Genomic DNA, 16,640 nt, shown 5'->3' with positions numbered 1-16,640 from the left:
CCTTTCAATCTATCATGAAATTTGAGTGGTTTTTAAATATGTATGTTTAAACGTTTCCCATTTTCTCTTCTTCTATATGCAGCAGTGACACAAAAAATGACTGACCAGATGAACTACCAGGCAATGAAACTGACCCTTCTGCAGAAGAAGATTGACAATATTTCTTTGGCCGTGAGTGATATAAAGAACACATACTCCTCACTGGAAGGGAAAATCAGTGAAGATAAAGGCAGGGAATTTCAATCTTTTCTAAAAGGTAAAAGTAAAATAAATTATTCATTCAGTTGAGACAAACAGCAAATGACTCATTTATCTTTTCTCACATCATTTTGGGATTTTTGCTTTAGATTGGGTGATAGAGAAGTCTAAGATTTTTTTTGAATAAGATACTTTTAAATCCCTCAATTTCTGAAATAAGTTGAAGCATCTAAATATTGTTTACTAATATAGTCAACTTTTTGTCTGAATATTTCATCTGACTTATTGACATTATGTACCTAGTTACAGTCTAACTTGTATTCCTTTATAGTTAAAATGAGCCGTACTTAATCTGCTCCAATTGTGGTTCGCAGCTCAAGATAAAGGTGAGGTTAAGGGATGATTGTCAGGGACAGCTAGATCCATGGTTATCTCAATGTTGATGAAGATATTGAGGATAAACCTAAAGTGCATTATTATCCCAGAAAGTATCTCGCTCATGGAATATAATCAATAAAATATATTCTAAAACACATCAGGTTGTTATTCATAGAAATGTGAGTCAGGTTTGCCTGAATTTTGTGCTCTTAAAAATAGCAGGCTGTGTTCCTTTCTGGAGGATCTACAGGAAGATCCATTTCCTGCTAATTTGAGTTGTCAGAATTCATTTTCTTGCGGTTGTAGGACTGAGATTCCATTTTCTTGATGACTGTAAGCTGGCTTTTTCCCAGCTTCTGGAGGCCACTGCATTTCTTGGCTTGTGGCCTTGTTGAGCCCTCATGGCAGCTCTCAGGCCCACTCCTCTGCCTTCTCCTTCCTCTGTAAGGACTCATATGATTACATTGGACCCATCTGGATAATCTGGGATAATCTCCTCATTTCAAGGTTCTCAACCTTAATCACATATGTCCAGGCCCTTGTGTCATGGAAGGTAACATATTCACAGGTTAAGGGCATAAGGGTGTGAACATCTTAGGTGGGGCAGCATTTTTCTGCCTACCAGAGAGACGTATGCTGAATATATAGTGAGAAATTGCCATGGTAGTGTTCTGTACGATACAGTGGGGCCCCTTGATAGTTTCAATAAATCCAGTCTTAGACTTCAGGGAAGGTTTCTGCAAAGAAAAACCATCTCAACTGATAAGGGATCACTGATAATTCGGAAGAGGTTTCAGGTAGCGCACAGATATTCCAGACAAGTATTTTGGTTACTAGGCGCATCTCAATTCACTGGGCTTATTGTTTGTTCCCAAGTTTCCGGATTATCGGTCCCTTTCACTTTGTTTTGTGCATAAAACATACTCACTGTACACCCCATTTCTATCACTCACAAGTTATTTTTTCTCTATTTTATGTGGTTCACATGTAAAAGAAATAAAAAGGTGATTTCCATATCCTTTACCAGTACAGAGCCATCATGATTTTTTTTAATCATGTAAATTATTGGTGCTATTAACCAACTGAAAGACTCTGTCCTACGTTTCTGGCATGCTCCCTATGGCTAAAACTTACCCATGGCAAGCATGAGAGAGGAATATATTTTCCCTGAAGTGAGCATGAGAAAGAAGTGAAATAGGAACAGTACATAATTGACTATAACCACAGTAATGAAATTTGTCTAGCAAAATTTGGTTATCATAGCCTGAGTGAATTAGGCCTGTCAACAGCTATATGTGAACCTACTAACAAAAATTCCGACCCAGACATGGGAAACAATACACACTCACAGCAACAACAACAGTATTCCCTCTTCAACAGGACACGTTAATCATTTACTGAGCACAATCAATTATGAGAACCAGATGGCTTGCAGTTAATGAATGTTTATACAGGAAACAAAAACTAAATTCACCCCCAAGGCACTGTGTTTTCCTGAAACCACCACCCCTTCTCTCCCTTACTCTACATCCAAGTTGAGAAGCAGTGCTTCATCTGCTAGTAGCCAGAGAAACTGTTCAAAATCAAATGCCCCAACACCTTAAGAAGTATCTGAATTTTATGAATAGGCCATGCATTCACAACCACAGAAGTGACATGCCCAGGTGTCTGATAATCAAATATGTCTGTTGTTACCAAATACAATATCAAATCGTTTAGGAAGTAGAAGCACTTGAGTCACATGAAACAGAATCAAATAGAGTTAAAATGATGTGCCCACTCATACACTGACATAAAGCACTTCGATGTATCTTTGCAAAATCAGATTCTTGCACAGTTGTTTCTTTAGTAACAAATTATAGAAATATTATCTGAAAAGCTTGTTTTCCTGAAACGAGCTTTTAAGCTAATAATCTGTTTGATTCCTTTTCAGACACTGCTGTGATTTTTACCCTGTGCCCAATGTAGTTTTCCACTGAAGGTTTTTTTTTTTTTCTCCTTTTTTACTTCCGTTAAATACATCGGTAAATCAGCAGTTGCATTCTGTTACCACGATCGTTATGTTGGGAGAGGAGGAAAGGGGAAAAAAGGCAAATGCTTTCTTAGAAGCCAAAAAAGAAAAAATGATACCCCTCCCCTTAAAAAAAATGATCAGAAGAAAAAAATGAAGAGCTGGGAAATAAAAACTAAGATTCCCTAAGCCCAACAGAGCTCAAAGGAAAGCAGAAGAGCTAATAGAAAGTAGAAGGAAGGCAGCAGGTAGGCCCAGAAGCTAAGGCCAATCCTGTTCCTAAGGGGGGCAGGGGGGGGAGAAGAAGCCTGGAGAAATGGTTTCCCAGCCCCAAGGCAATGAAACATCTTCGCTACTGCTCCATGGGGAAAACTACACAGAGAAAGAGCTTCATTTCTAAGAAACTTAAGGGAGCCCGCGTAGTTCTTCCACTTGTAAGGATGCACTGGCTGCTTTGGGGGGCTAGTGGGTACTGGGAAAAGGAGGGGAAAATGTGTACGTGTTTCAGGGCCACGGGAACTAAGGCTGTCCCTGGTAAAGAAAGGGAATTTAGGTGTAAGTGGAAGAACCTAAGCTGGGTCCTTCAGAATCTCAGCTTCATGGATTTCTCAGCTTCTCTGGGACAGGAGGCAGCCTGCAAGCCAGAAGGGCAGAAAGGTTCCAATCCTAGGTCACTATGGCCTCTCCTATCTTATTTCCTCCAATTTCCTCAAAACCCTGGGCTAGAACAAGAAGGGATTTAGAGTTCTCTCTTGCCTTGATGGCCTCCCAAAGACATCTTAAAATACCTGATGAGGGATGTGAAGAGAGACTAGAGATTTAGAAAGGACCAACATCCTCTGGTGATGTGAGATAGTTGTGAGGGACCCTCAGTGCCAGTCGTTCCCTGTCCACAGGAACAGGTGTTATGGTACTAGGGGGCCACAAGTAGGCCTCTGTGGTACTACCCTCCTAGTGGTATGCGGATTAAACCACTGGTTGCATGGGGGATGGGTTTGAGGGGTAAGCATGGAGGGACCAAACCAAAGATACTAACAAAGGAGAAAAGAAATAGGGCCTGATGGGAGGTGGGGGGCAGAACAGACTGTACAGTGGGAATAAAGATCATACCTATTTACAGGGAAGTAGAAAAGACATGGTAATAGGTGGATCAAATTGAATGGGAACCCAGAAAACTCTTCCATCTTGCTGACTCCTTTTCACTCCCCTACAATGGCCTGTGCTATCCTGAGACTGCTCTCCAGCTGCTCAGTTAATTCCTCAGGAAAGATTAAACCTACACCCAAGAGTTAGGCTGACCAGAACATAGGTGAAGTAAGAATCAGAGTTGGAGGAAGCTAGCAATGGAGATTGGGCTTGAGTAGCTGCCACCGGTACTGTTCTCTACAGCCCCTCCCCAAACCTCATATACACCTCGGATTCCACTTAATTAAAAAGTTAAGAGGGCAGGTAAATCAATCAAAACCCCCATAAAACAGTATCACAACTGAACTACCATCAATTAAAGTACAAACTGCAGGGGGGATATAGTGTCTGGGGCTGAGGCCATCTGAGCGCCAGAGAGAAAAAAATGCATATGTGTAAGTCAGAGGCTGGTCCCTCCCTTTAGATCACAGTAGAGCCAAAGATGCACGCAGCCAGTGAGGATGCTTTGGAGGACTCTGGGGTCCAGAATCTCCCCCACTATGGGGGAGAAGCTACCTAAGAGGCTGGGTGAGGGGACAGTAAGCCTTGGAAGAGCTCCTGAGCCACAGATGACACTGCATCTCCACCTCTGCCCAGTTAGCTAACAACAAGACTCCAACCTGGTGCCTGAGAGCTTGCCTTCCCATTCTCGCCTCTACGTAGAAACACCCTCCACAAGGCCAACTCAGTGTTTCCAAATATGAGAACTCCAGCCACATAAAAACAAAAAGGAAATATTTCCTTACTCCCCTCTGCTCTGAGGCTTACTTTCCCCCAGGGCCCCTAATGTGACTGAACTGCAAACCTCCTTCCTCAGTTCCTGGGTTCACTACCTTCTCCATCCTGGGGAGGGGAAGAAAAAGAGGATCAAGAACAGAGACTGACCGAAAGCAGAAGGGGAAGGGGAAGGAGACCAAAAAAGAGTTTTCTGAAAAAATGGGGAGGAGGAGGAAAGATAAGTAGGTCACTGTCTTGCACCTATAATACAAAGTGAAGGAAGTTTGATTTGGAAGGTAAGTCCTGGGGGATCTGCCCCCCAAGCCCCAGAGTAGGGGTAGGAGGCCAGTGGCAAGAGCTGCCTGGTGTCGTTGCTGAAGCGTTACAAAGTGCCGTGACGGAGCTGTCAAGGGGCAGCCCTTGGGAGCCAGGGCCCAGTGTGCTGTTACCGTAGGGGCTGTGTGCTGAGCGGTGGGGACGGAGGTTAGTTCTGAGCTCTCGCGCTAGCTCCATCCTTGTTTGCCGCTAGCCACCCCTCAGTTGCTACAACACTGGCTCTTGTTCTGCTGGGACTGCTCATGGAGATCCACACCCTGGCTTCGGCCTGCTGCACCCCCCAGACCCTGGGGTTCACTCTTCGGCAACCTCTTAGCTATCGCCAGGAAGAGATGGTTCAGGTTCACAGCTGTCTTGGCTGAAGTCCATAAACAGTAAGCTGTTGTCATCTGCCTACGCCTGGGCCTCTTCGTACTCTGCCGTGCGCTTGCTGGCCAGGTCAGCTGTGTTCCCCACCAGGGCAATAACGATGCTAGGACTGGCCTGTCGCGGTAGTTCCTTTATCCATGTCTTTGCTCGGGCGAAGGTTTCCTGATTAGTAACGTCATAAACCACAGCTGCAGCTTGGGCACCTCTGTAGTACATGGGGGCCGAGCTATGGTATTGCTCCTGCCCAGCTGTGTCCCAGATCTCAAACTTGACTGTTGTGTCCTCTAGACAAACCGACTGGGTGAGGAAGGCCGCTCTGGTGATGCTCTCCTGGTACTTGTGGAACCGCCCTTTGACAAAACGTCATACCAGGCTAGACTTCCCCACTGCAGACTCACCCAGCGGGACCAATTTGAACTGACATATTTTGCTGGCCTGGGGCTGCCCACTGGGCCTGGCTGTGCTTTTGCTAGTCATGGCTAGATTATAAGAGTGGGAAAGGGTGGAGGGAGGGGGATGCCACAAAGCAGCAGATGGGGGACGGGGGAGGGGGAGGGGGAGGGGGGGGGAGGGGGAGGGGAGGGGGAGGGGGAGGGGAGGGGGAGGGGGAGGGGAGGGGGAGGGGGAGGGGGAGGGGAGGGGAGGGGAGGGGAGGGGAGGGGGAGGGGAGGGGGGAGGGGGGAGGGGAGGGGACGTCCAGGCTTCAACAGTCCTGGGCCTCCATCTCCCCCCCGTAGGGCCCAAGCCCGTGTCAAACAGACAAACAGCTGCAGCTCAGCCAAACCCTCTTGCCTCTCCTCCTCCCCTCCCTGGGGCGGGGCCCCCGGCCTCCACTGAAGTTTTAAAGCATGAGAGTACCTTCTAATTTTTACTTTGATTGTTTACTTTTTTCCCTAGTTAATTTGATCAAGATTCTGTACTGAATTTTACCTATTACAGTGTTTTCGCCTATTTTCATTCTTTTTCTGACTTTCAGATCATGTAGTTTTTCCCTTGCTGTAGTTAAAATCTGTTGTTATTGTCCACAATTAATTAATTAATTTAATTACGCTTAAGTTTTATTTTACCTTGTCAATCTTGAAAAACATTTTAAGCCAGAATTATGAGGTTATAAATCCTAGGGAAGTCTGATTCCTAACCTTAATTATTTTATTGTGTTTCAATCTAGCTGTTTTCATCATGAGAATTAAAGACAATTTTAACCCACAGGAAATGACTAAATGATCCTGTAGAAAGTGCAATAAAAATAACTTTGCTATTAAGTAGTTAATTAAGCAGTTAATAGCACTTTAAGTAGTATTAAGTAGTTAATAGCACTTACACTTAGTGAAGCTAATATATTCTATTTTAAGCATAAGAAATCTAATTTTCCAAATTTCATTTTTTGTGTAGCATCTAGAATGTACTCAACAAAGATTTGTTGTATAAATGAGTGACATGTCAAATGCTAAGTAAAATTTAGAAAATAAAAATACTTTAAAACTTTTCTTGGTATGATTATTCATGTTAGTAAATGCAAAAGTTAGGACTGTTTCAGTATAATTTATCTTAATTGCAGCTATATAATCTTTTCTAAGCCTTTCCTTAGTACTTTGGTGCTGTGTGTCACTGATAACTATTTCATACTTCATGTGCTTTTATTATTTTTTTCTATTACATACAAGTTGATTTTCACTTACTTATAGTTTCTAGACTTTTAAGTTTATATCAGTTTCCACTAGGTTTAGAAATGTAAAATAAATTTTTGTACTCTGGAAATCCTAGACCCTAAAGATCAATTAAAAACATGCATCTTTAAGGTCTAGGATTTCCAAGGAAATATTTATCCATTCACAGCTTTGTCTTTGTACCACATTAATTAGTATCAAGACCCTCAAGCAATATATCATTCTATTTGGTATAATTGCTCTTTCACAATATGTTTTATGGAGGTCTCTCAAGCAACTTAAATACTTTTTAAAACTTGCTTACAAAATGGAGACACGTAGAGACTATGTATTTTTATCCTATAATCATCTTTCTTGAATAGACTTCATAGTAGCCATAACTTACTTCACAATTCTCCATTGTACAGACCTTCCTGATTAAAATGCTTTGTATTATGTTGCCTGTATCTTACCTTATAGATATCAACTACATGTTTGAATGAACATATCTTCCATTTATATCTGTTTCATTGCCATGTACTATAAATATGCCTCAAGCATGTTTTATTTTTCCCATTTTCTGTTTTTGTATGTAACAGGTTTGTTTCTATGTTTTTACATGTTTGAATATTTATTTCCTGTTCTAAGTAGTTCTGAATAGTTCAAGACCCTTTTTTTCTTTTTCCTTTTTTTTCCTAATGCTACGTTTATAACTATCCATAATTCTGGCTCGTGATCAGTCTATTCTTTCTAAAGGGGAGATAACTAGTATGTGCTTCATTAGTGGCAAGTTTCCTCTCCTCTTTTTGTTAAGAATTAATGTCATGATATTGTAAATCAACTGTATTTCAATAGAAATATTTTAAAAAAGAATTATCAAACTAAAAATAAATAAAATCACCTAAAAAATTAATGTCGGGCTTCCCTGGTGGCGCAGTGGTTGAGAGTCCGCCTGCCGATGCAGGGGACACGGGTTCGTGCCCTGGTCTGGGAAGATCCCACATGCCGCGGAGCGGCTGGGCCTGTGAGCCATGACCGCTGACCCTGCGCGTCCAGAGCTTGTGCTCCGCAACGGGAGAGGCCACAACAGTGAGAGGCCCGCGTACCGCAAAAAAAAAAAAAAAAAAAAAATTAATGTCATATTATGAGAGTCAACGTGTATCTTAAATTTCTGTCATTTGACTTAGTTTTGTGATCCTCAAACCTCTCATTATTTTTATTTTATTGTTATTATGAACTATTGTTGAATCTTGTGATTATTACTTCATATTGTTCCTCCTCTGGGAACCTCATTAAATTTCGTCTCTGCAGTCAATATATTAAATTTTTTTTTTTCTTGCGGTACGCGGGCCTCTCACTGTTGTGGCCTCTCCCGTTGCGGAGCACAGGCTCCGGACACACAGGTTCAGCGTCCATGGCCCACGGGCCCAGCCGCTCCGTGGCATGTGGGATCTTCCCGGACCGGGGCACAAACTCATGTCCCCTGCATCGGCAGGCGGACTCTCAACCACTGCGCCACCAGGGAAGCCCAATATATTAAATTTTATAAGCTCGAAACACAAGTTCTGAAACCTAATTACAGTTGACCCTTGATCGACATATGTTTGAACCTCCTGGGTCCACTTACATAAGCAGACTTTTTTCAATGGTAAATACTACACTGCTACACAATCCACAGTCGGTTGGTTGAATCTAAGGATGTGGAACTGTGGATTCAGAGGAATCTTGGATATAACGGAGGGCCAGCTATACATTATATGTGGAGTTTTAGCTGTGCAGAGGGTCGGCACTCCATTCCCTGCATTGTCCAAGGGTCAACTGTACTAGAAACCTAATAAACAGTCATGAGCTAACATCAGGTATTATTTACTAAGGCAGAAAGCCCCAAACCATTCATTTTTATGCAAGACTAAGGCTAGAATCATTGCATACAAGGGTGTATTAACTGAAGTCGGTAGTAGTTCCTTTATGCCTTTGTCCAGAGAACCTTAGTTCTATGATTCTAGCGTGTTCCCGGAAACTGATTTTTTTCCCTCAGACTTATCAGTTAAGAGGGTGACCACCTTATATGAACTCTAGTAATTTTTTTAAAATTTCATAAGTAAATGTAGTCAAGAGATATTTTCATTATTTCATGTCATTAATGTTTAGTCTCAAACTTTTATCTTTTTAGAGCTATCTAAAGTTTACATTATTAAAATCATGTATCATTTATTGTTGTTTATTATTTCTTTCTCCAGGTCTAAAATCCAAAAGCATTAATGATCTGGTGAAAGATATAGTAAGAGAACAATTTAAAATTTTTCAAAATGACATGCAGGAGACCATAGTGCAGCTCTTCAAGACTGTATCAACTCTCTCAGAGGACCTTGAAAACACCAGACAGATAATTCGACAAGTGAATGAAACCGTGGTTTCAGTAGCAGTCCAGCAAAAGTCTGTTTTAATGCAAGAAAATAGGCCCACTTCGACTGATATACTGGATCTAAAAAATCGCATTGTGAATGTAAGACAAGAAATGACTTTTACATGTGAGAAGCCTATTAAAGAACTAGAAGCAAAGCAGACTCATTTAGAAGGTGCTCTAGAACAGGAGCGCTCAAGGAGCATTCTGTATCATGAATCCCTCAACAAGACCCTTTCTAAAATGAAGGACATGCAGGAGCATCTTCTATCAACTGAACAAGTATCAAATCAGAAGAGCGTTCCAGCCGCTGGATCAGTTAGCAATAACGCCACTGAATACATGTCTACTCTACATGAGACTGTAAAGAAGCAGGGTTTGATGCTGCTGCGTATGATCGATGATTTGCACACCCAAGATAGCAAGATTAACAATCTCACCCTTGCTTTGGAGATGGAGAAAGAATCTGTCAGGGAGGAATGTGAACACATGTTATCCAAATGCAGAGATGATTTTAAATTTCAAATTAAGGACACAGAAGAGAATTTACAAGTTTTAAACCAAACATTGGTTGAGGTTCTCTTTCCAATGGACAATAAGATGGATAAAATGAATGAGCAACTAAATGATCTGACTTACGATATGGAGATTCTTCAACCCTTGCTCGAGCAGGGGGCATCCTTTAGAGAGACAATGACATATGAGCAACCAAAGGAAGTAGTAGCTACAAAGAAAAAAGTGGAAAATCTGATGACTGCTGTTAGCAGTCTAAATTTGCTTATCAAAGAACTTACAAAAAGATACAACTTACTTAGAAATGAAGTACAGAGTCGTGGGGATTCCTTAGACAGACGTATCAATGAACATGCCTTAGAAATGGAAGATGGTCTAAATAAGACAATAACTATTATAAATAATGCCATTGACTTCATTCAAGATAACTACATGCTAAAAGAGACTTTAGATACAACGAAGTATGATCCTGAGGTCCATCACAAATGTACCCAAAATATGGAGACCATTTTGACATTCATTTCTCAGTTCCAACGTTTGAATGATTCTATTGAGATTTTGGTCAATGACAATCAGAGATATAACTTTGTTCTGCAAGTTGCCAAGGCCCTTGCATATATTCCTAAAGATGAAAAACTAAGTCTGTCCAACTTTCAAAAGATTTCTCAAATGGTCAATGAAACCAGTTCCCAAGTGATAAAATACCAGCAAATTGTGAGTCATTTGGAGGAAAAAATACTCTCAGCCACAAACATTTCCAAAAATTTTGAAACTCGGTTGCAAGGCATTGAGTCTAAAGTGACCAAGACGCTCATACCTTATTATGTTTCACTAAAAAAAGGCTTTGTGGCTACAAATGAGAGAGACCAGGCTCTACAACTGCAGGTACTAAATTCCAGATTTAAAGCACTGGAAGCAAAATCCATTCATCTTTCCATTAATTTCTCTTTACTTAACAAGACTCTCTATGAAGCTTTAACAATATGTCATGATGCTTCTACAAGTATATCAGAACTGAATGCTACCATACCCAAGATAAAAGGTTCCATACCAGATACTCAGCTTCTTCAGAAAGGTCTGACAGAATTTGTGGAATCAGTGATTGAAATAAAAACTCAAATTGCCCTATCTAATTTAACTCGGTATATAAATCAATCATTGTCTGGTAGTCTTGCAAACATTGTCAAGTCACAGAAGCAAATAAAACCATTGCTGAAGAAACCCAATACACTTAAGAAACCAACAGTGAATCTGACCACTGTCCTGATGGGCCGGACCCAAAGAAACACAGACAACATTCTACTTCCTGGTAAGCTATTGTTAAAAATTAACTTTTAATCTCTTTTCCTATTTAAGTGGTATTTAGTAGGTCTGTATGGTTTAGCAAGACCATAAGATATAAAGAGCACTTACTTAAACTTGAGTAAATAGCTAAGAAATTCAAAGATCCCTGATATATTATTTGAAGCTGATTTTATCCTATATAAAGCAGGCATCAATACAAAACAACTGTTTATAGTGTAAATATTTTTCTACATATTTCTTAACTTTTTTTCTGACAAGACCCCTATAAAACAATCAAGTTTGCCCTTGTAGAACATTTTTCTTTACATGTGTAATTAAAGGAAGCTATTAGACAATGAGCTCCCTGATGAGTAAGACCAGATTGTATCCTATTCGTTTTGGTGTTACCTGGCAAAGTGTCAGTATGCAACAGGAACTCAGTATCTGTTGAATGACTGTCTGGCTGAGTGAAGGTACAGTGAGCAGGTATTTAGTTTGGGCAGATCACAGAAGGCCTTGAATGACAAGCTAAGTATCTTAGTCCCTTTGGGCTGCTTTAACAAAATGCCACGGACTGGGTAGCTTAGAAACAACAGAAATTTATTTCTCGACGTTTTAGAGACTGGAAAGTCCAAAATCAGGGCCCTCTTTCTGGTTCACTTGGTTCCAGTAATTGCATGCTGTTTCCTCACATGGCAGAAGGGGTGAGGGAGCTCTGGGAACACTAATCCCATTCATGAGGGCTCCATCCTTATCTCCTAAGCACCTCCAAAGGCCCCACCTCCTAATATCAGCAACTGTGGAAGTTACGATATGAACATATAAATTTTGGGGAGATACATTCAAGGCATGTAGACATGATTTTGTAAAGAACGGTCTTTGAAAATTTCAAGCAGAGCATTGGGTATGGTGAGAACTGTGTCTCAGAAGCACGAAGCTAGGAGTAGTGTGTAGCATGACTACAAAGAAGAAATCAGAGATACCAGTTAGGACACTATTGGCAAGATCAGTGAAAGCCAGATCTTAGGAAGAGGTAGTTGCATCAGAGGAGATGGGTATGAATAGTGTCATGAAAGTAACATCAACAGAAACAGAAATATTGTGGGAAAATTAATGGTCTAAGGAACAACAAATCATGATTCCGGTCCTAGTTATTTCCGTATGTTTCTGTGTAGCCTTGAGTAATTCCCCTCTCTGGGTCTCGGCTTCTTCCTTTTATGAGATGGGATTGCAGTAGGTATTTTCCTGAGCTCATTAGTAGAAATATGTTGCAGACTGGATTGCTGTAAAACAACATGAGCTTTTCACAGCCTGAATACACAGCACTTGGGGAGGGGAGAGATCTAGAATATTCTGCGGTTTTGCATTTGGGAAATGATAGGGTAGAAGTACCATTGACAGATGTTGTAAACACCAGAGAAGCAAAAATTTGGGAAGAAAGAGGAATTTAGCGTAGTGCATATAAACTACTTAATAGTCTCTCTGTATGAAAGAAGTGTTTTATTAAGATGTCTGGCATATGAGTAATATTAAATAATCTTTCCACAATGAAAAGAATAGCTACGGACTCTTATTAAAAGAAATACAGTGAACCTCTCATATGAGTCTGCTGTTAAAATATACACTCATTTGGATGAATTTTATTGCTTTTTCATTACAAAAGGGTAATTATTATCCTAGCTTAACATGACCCTTCATGTTTAATCTCTGAATGTTCAGAGAATATGAAAAATCACAGAATAATACAAAGTTGAGTTGTCTCTTGACTATTTAAGCTATTGTATTTATTTATGACTCCTTCCAAATTAATCTGACCCAGGAGGACTAATCTTACCATGTGGGATCACAGAACAAATTATTTAGGCTTACATGTTTCCAAGAGAAAAGTAGTATTTCAGTACAAGATGTTCTTACAATAATCATTTTAGGAAAAATATTGAGTTGCTCTTTCTCCAAACTACTTTAATCCTTGGTTCTCTTGTGGACACTGCAAATGAGTTTCAGTTAAACTCTGCAGGATATGTGATCATACACCAGGCAAACTGGGTCATTCTTTTTTCCTTAAACCAAAAAATACCCGTATCTCTACAGTAAGTATAAATTTAAATAGCTTCAAAATTAATTGAGTTAAGAGACTCAGTAGAACATAAGAACTAATAAACTTTCAGAGTATAAAGAATGCATGTTAGGAGCTTATAAAAATTGCATTGAGACATTTATATCAAGTTGACTCAATATTGGGCTTAATGGGCTAATAATTAACTTAGTACTGATTCTCTTTTTAATGATGCCTTGATATAATTGTTTCTTGTTCCTTTATTTACTGTAAGTAGAATTTTTCTAGGCCTCAAGTTAATAATTAATTAAAAGTTCTTTATTTTATCTTTGTAAAGATAACCCATAATGATGTCAGGGCAATAAAGGTAAATTGGCCTAATTTCATGTGTGGGGCAGATATTCACTGTACCGCAGGATCAGCAACCAAAATGTGTGAGGCCCTTTCAAGTGGATGCGTAGATATGCGTGCTCATTAAGCCGGCTCTGCTTCTGTGGGTCATAAAACTGATGGTATTCATTCAACAGCTGAGCAGGTAAAGTCTACGCAAGATAATGAAACCAGTGGACTCAGGCTAATTTCTCCTCTAAGAATAAACCAATTGCAAAATAAACTACTTCCTTGGATACCAACTGTGAGACACACTGACATACTAGTTAAATTTGGCTGTGTTTCCTTTGACCTTTGCTATGATACTGTAAATACTGTCTAGCCACATTACTCCCCTACCTAACACCAGAAGGTAATTTATCACGATTTTACAAATCTCACAATAATATTATTCAGATTATAGCCACTATCATTTGCAGAATAAATGCAGTTTGTAGAAAGAAAAACCACAGAAACATAGTTTTTAAAATTTAATTTTTTTTGCTTTTTTTAAATTGAAGTATAGTCGATTTATAATATAGTGTTAGTTTCAGGTGTACAGCACAGTGATGCAGTTATATGGTTATACATATATGTTCTTTTTAAGATTCTTTTCCCTTCTGGTTATTACAAAATGTTGAGTAGAGTTCCCTGTGCTATATAGTAGGTCCTTGTTTTTTGTCTGGATTTTTTGTTTGTTTTTTTAAGATGTTGGGGGTAGGAGTTTATTAATTTATTTAGTTATTTTTGCTGTGTTGGGTCTTCGTTTCTGTGCGAGGGCTTTCTCTAGTTGTGGCAAGCGGGGGCCACTCTTCATCGCGGTGCGCGGGCCTCTCACTATCGTGGCCTCTCTTGTTGCAGAGCACAGGCTTCAGACACGCAGGCTCAGTAGTTGTGGCTCACGGGCCCAGTTGCTCCACGGCATGTGGGATCCTCCCAGACCAGGGCTCGAACCTGTGTCCCCTGCATTAGTGGGCAGATTCTCAACCACTGCGCCACCAGGGAAGCCCTGTTTGTCTGTTTTATATAGAGTAGTGTGTATATGTTAATCCCAACCTCCTCATTTATCCCTCCTCCCTCCCCCTTTCCCCTTTGGTAACCATAAGTTTGTTTTCTATGTCTGTAACTCTCTTTCTGTTTAATCTTAATTTTAATAACTGATAACCTCCTTTGAAGCCTAATAATAGTAATACTATAATGATGTAATATTAGACACCATGTATTAACACTTACTACATCCCAGGCACTGTACAAATTATACTACATATGTTCTTTCATTTAATATCTATGAGGTAGCTATCATTATTCTTATTTTGAAGGTAAGTAAACTAACCCTCAGAGAGATGAACTAAGGTATCCTGCCTAAGGTCATGCAACTAGTAAGTGATGGAGCCTGACTCCTGGTCTGTTGGACTCAGGGCTCCGCTCAACTACTGTACTGAAGTAGATTGTGAAGTCTATTCACCTGCCTTTCTCTTCCTTCTGCTTGTGTTTGACGAATCATATCTATCTCAGAGTCTGGTCATATCTGAATATTCCATAGATATTCCCAGGGAGTTTGCTTTCTTGAGGACCCAAATATTACCACTTGTTTCTGCGTTGACCAGAAGGAAGTGAAAGGGCTACTTTTCAGTTTAGCTTTTCTGTGTTAATGGCCAATGGGCAGTTGTCATTGAAAGCTGGCATCAGTTGTTCACCATATCTTCTCTGAGCTGATGCAGTGGGAGGTAACATTCAGAGTTCTCTTCCATATCACTTTCTTCTGAGCCATTCCCACATCCAGTTATGCTAATTATGATTCCTCTCAGGCCAATTCTGATAGATAAACTGTTCTGGTTGAATCCCTAAATATTTGATTTGTTTCTAAACAAAAGTCCAGTAGACACCAAGAGGATTTTATTTCCTCTTTGAAGATTTGTTTGTGGAGCAATTGGCAGATTTGTCCCCGCAGAGCAGGTCGGGCTGCTTGCCTTGCAAGAGGAGCTGAATCCTGAATTGAATTGTTGTTAACAATGTCAGCAGCATGGCTGACGATGCGCCTTCTGCTCGTGAGACCATTGACTTTTTATTTTAACCGTTCCTCCAGTATTTACCAAGTATATTTAACTCTCCTTAATAAACCTTTTATTCATCACTGTCACTTTAACTACTCTTCTTAAGAAAGACTACGTTCTGTAACAGATTTGGCAGTATACCAAATACAACTTTTTAAATTATCATTTCTGTGAATATAAGCAATTTAAAAGAAAAAATAAGAACCTAGTGAATATTTTACTGTCTTACATCACTTTAAAACCATTTCTAAATTTTGTGACACAGCACAGAGGCAGTTGTGATGACTAAGAAGCACTGAACTTGGAATCAGGAAAACAAAGTTTAAGTCCTGCCTAGCAATGTGTTTATTTGTAAAAGTCATTTATTTTTCTAAAACTTACTTTCCTCATTTATAAAATTAGAATAACATATCTACCTTACAAAGTTTGAGAATCAAGGAAATCAACTTTCATACAGTGTATTATTGAGGTAGTTAGGACTATATGATACAATTTTCTCAGCTATATTCGATGTTTATATTTTATTTTCTCTAAAATTTTCACTTAATATTTGATAGGTAATTATTTCCATGTAGCAACATAATTTAAATGCTCATCGTATTCCATTGTTCCATCTTTAATTTACGTCACTGTGTTTTAAACTCAGCATATGTTGATAAATGAGCTTATGCTTACACATAATAAATCAAAAAGAACAGGATTAAAAATATAAAGGCTTAAATGTATAAAAATGCATGGGTACTGACAAGCACTAAAAAATATCCACAAAAGTGTTAACAAGAGTTTTTTCCAAGGTATTTCAACTCTTTATATGCTTTTCCATATCATAAAAAATAAACATTCTCACATATACCTCAGGATAAGTTGACTTCTATACAAAATATTGAATACAAGTTAATTAAATTTTGAAGGATAGCTACTTGAATTGAGTTTACGATGTGTTCTGTAAGGTATCCAAAATGACACACAAGCTTGCTATGCTAGAAGCATTCATGGGACTCAGCATTTAGTTATACACACAGCTAAGGATTACTATAGTGAAATAATAGATGAGAGGATCAGCAAGGGGGAAAGACCCAGGTGGAGTCTGGAGAAATCCATGCATAGGCTTTCTTATGCT

At 39.6% G+C, this 16,640-nt stretch overlaps 1 protein-coding gene and 1 pseudogene across 2 annotated transcripts in view; one reads left to right on the top strand and one right to left on the bottom strand.

The window, feature by feature from the left end:
• MMRN1 (multimerin 1) overlaps positions 1-16,640 on the top strand; it is a 64,498-nt gene that overhangs the window by 37,572 nt on the left and 10,286 nt on the right. The window contains exons 5-6 of the mRNA XM_082838326.1: positions 83-256; positions 9,081-11,066. Coding sequence (XP_082694452.1) covers positions 83-256; positions 9,081-11,066 — 2,160 coding nt within the window. The remainder of the gene's footprint in view (positions 1-82; positions 257-9,080; positions 11,067-16,640) is intronic.
• On the bottom strand, positions 5,026-5,728 carry LOC309961252 (ras-related protein Rab-5B-like; annotated as a pseudogene). The gene has a single exon. The product of its transcript is annotated as a ras-related protein Rab-5B-like (transcript).

This window comes from Leucopleurus acutus, assembly GCF_964270905.1.
Source record: "Leucopleurus acutus genome assembly, chromosome: 4".
NCBI lineage: Eukaryota > Metazoa > Chordata > Mammalia > Artiodactyla > Delphinidae > Leucopleurus > Leucopleurus acutus.
The sequence above is the reverse complement of the archived record's forward strand: the minus strand, read 5'-3'. Positions and strand labels throughout refer to the sequence as shown.